General features: G+C 47.7%; 1 protein-coding gene across 1 annotated transcript in view; it reads left to right on the top strand.

Annotated features, from left to right (window-relative positions):
- Positions 1 to 551: 551 nt before the first annotated feature.
- The window catches only part of LOC310784876 (class I histocompatibility antigen, F10 alpha chain-like), a gene marked incomplete at both ends in the record, with an annotated part of 357,580 nt that continues 356,940 nt past the window's right edge, over positions 552 to 1,191 (top strand). Inside the window, 2 exons of the mRNA XM_083645911.1 lie at positions 552 to 570; positions 741 to 1,007. Coding sequence (XP_083502037.1) covers positions 552 to 570; positions 741 to 1,007 — 286 coding nt within the window. The remainder of the gene's footprint in view (positions 571 to 740; positions 1,008 to 1,191) is intronic.

Below are 1,191 nucleotides of genomic sequence, written 5' to 3'. Positions count from 1 at the left end.
CTCCTTGGGAGTGTCTCTGGGCTGCTGCGTTTGCTCTGACTCTGCACTGAAAAGTGCGCTGCATCCCCCCGCTTTTTCACATCGTGTCGCCGGGGCTCCCAGCTGAGAATAATGTAACTTTTCAGAAAGACGCTGGTGTCGCCAACTAAATCATATGGAGGGGCTATTGCAGCGGAGACGGAGGGGCTGTGGCAGCAGATTGACTGCTGTTCACAGGCACAGCTAATGTTATGCTTCATGCATATCGATCGATGCGATTTCCGTTTCCTCATGACTTCTTCTCTCTTTTCTCCTGGCCTTTCTGTAATCTGGAGAGCACTGTCGCCACCTAATGGGTCCCTAAAATAGGTTTTACACATTCAACAGCCACCATACTTTCACAGGAGATGGATCTGGCTTTGATGCACGTCCCACCGTCAAAAAACGCAATTGACGAACATACTCGTCCTTGGCACTCTACGTTACTAAACCAATTGACGAACATACTCGTCCATGGCACTCAATGAGTTAAGCCAGCATTCCAAGTGGGCGGGGGTGAACATTTAAGCAGCATGATTCAAACACCACCCGGTCAGGAAAGAGAAGGCGTCTGACGAAGCGACCCTGAAATAAGCGTCCTTTCTGTTCCTGACTGACTGAATGCATGACTCACCTCATAACAGCCTCTCTTGACCACGCCTGCTTCACACGTGTTAAACATGTCAATCAAAAGCTGAGTTTCTTCCCTGTTTGTCCCACAGTGCTTCACTCCGTGAAGTTTCTCCTGACTGGATCCTCTGGAGTCACAAACAGCACAGAGTTTGTGCAGGTTTGGTTTGTTGATGGAGTTCAGGTGTTTCACTGTGACAGCAACACCAAGAGAGCAGAACCCAAACAGGACTGGATGATCAAAGCAACAGCAGATAAGCCACAGTACTGGAAGAGACAAACTGAGATGTGTCTGAGTCTCCAGCATATCTTCAAAAACAACATTGAGATCATAAAGCAGCGCTTTAATCAAACTGGAGGTTTGTTTATGTTTCACTTTATTCTGCTGAAATGTTTTTCATCCTGCTTTGTTGTAAAGTAGCAGAGTTTGTGTGTGTGTGTGTGTGTGTGTGTGTGTGTGTGTGTGTGTGTGTAGCATGCCCACGCGCACACACACACACACATGCGCACACACACACACACACACACACACACACACACACA

The sequence above is a fragment of the Poromitra crassiceps genome (assembly GCF_964638095.1).
Source record: "Poromitra crassiceps genome assembly, chromosome: 11".
Taxonomy (NCBI): Eukaryota; Metazoa; Chordata; class Actinopteri; order Beryciformes; family Melamphaidae; genus Poromitra; species Poromitra crassiceps.
This window is presented reverse-complemented; position numbering and strand designations above follow the sequence as displayed.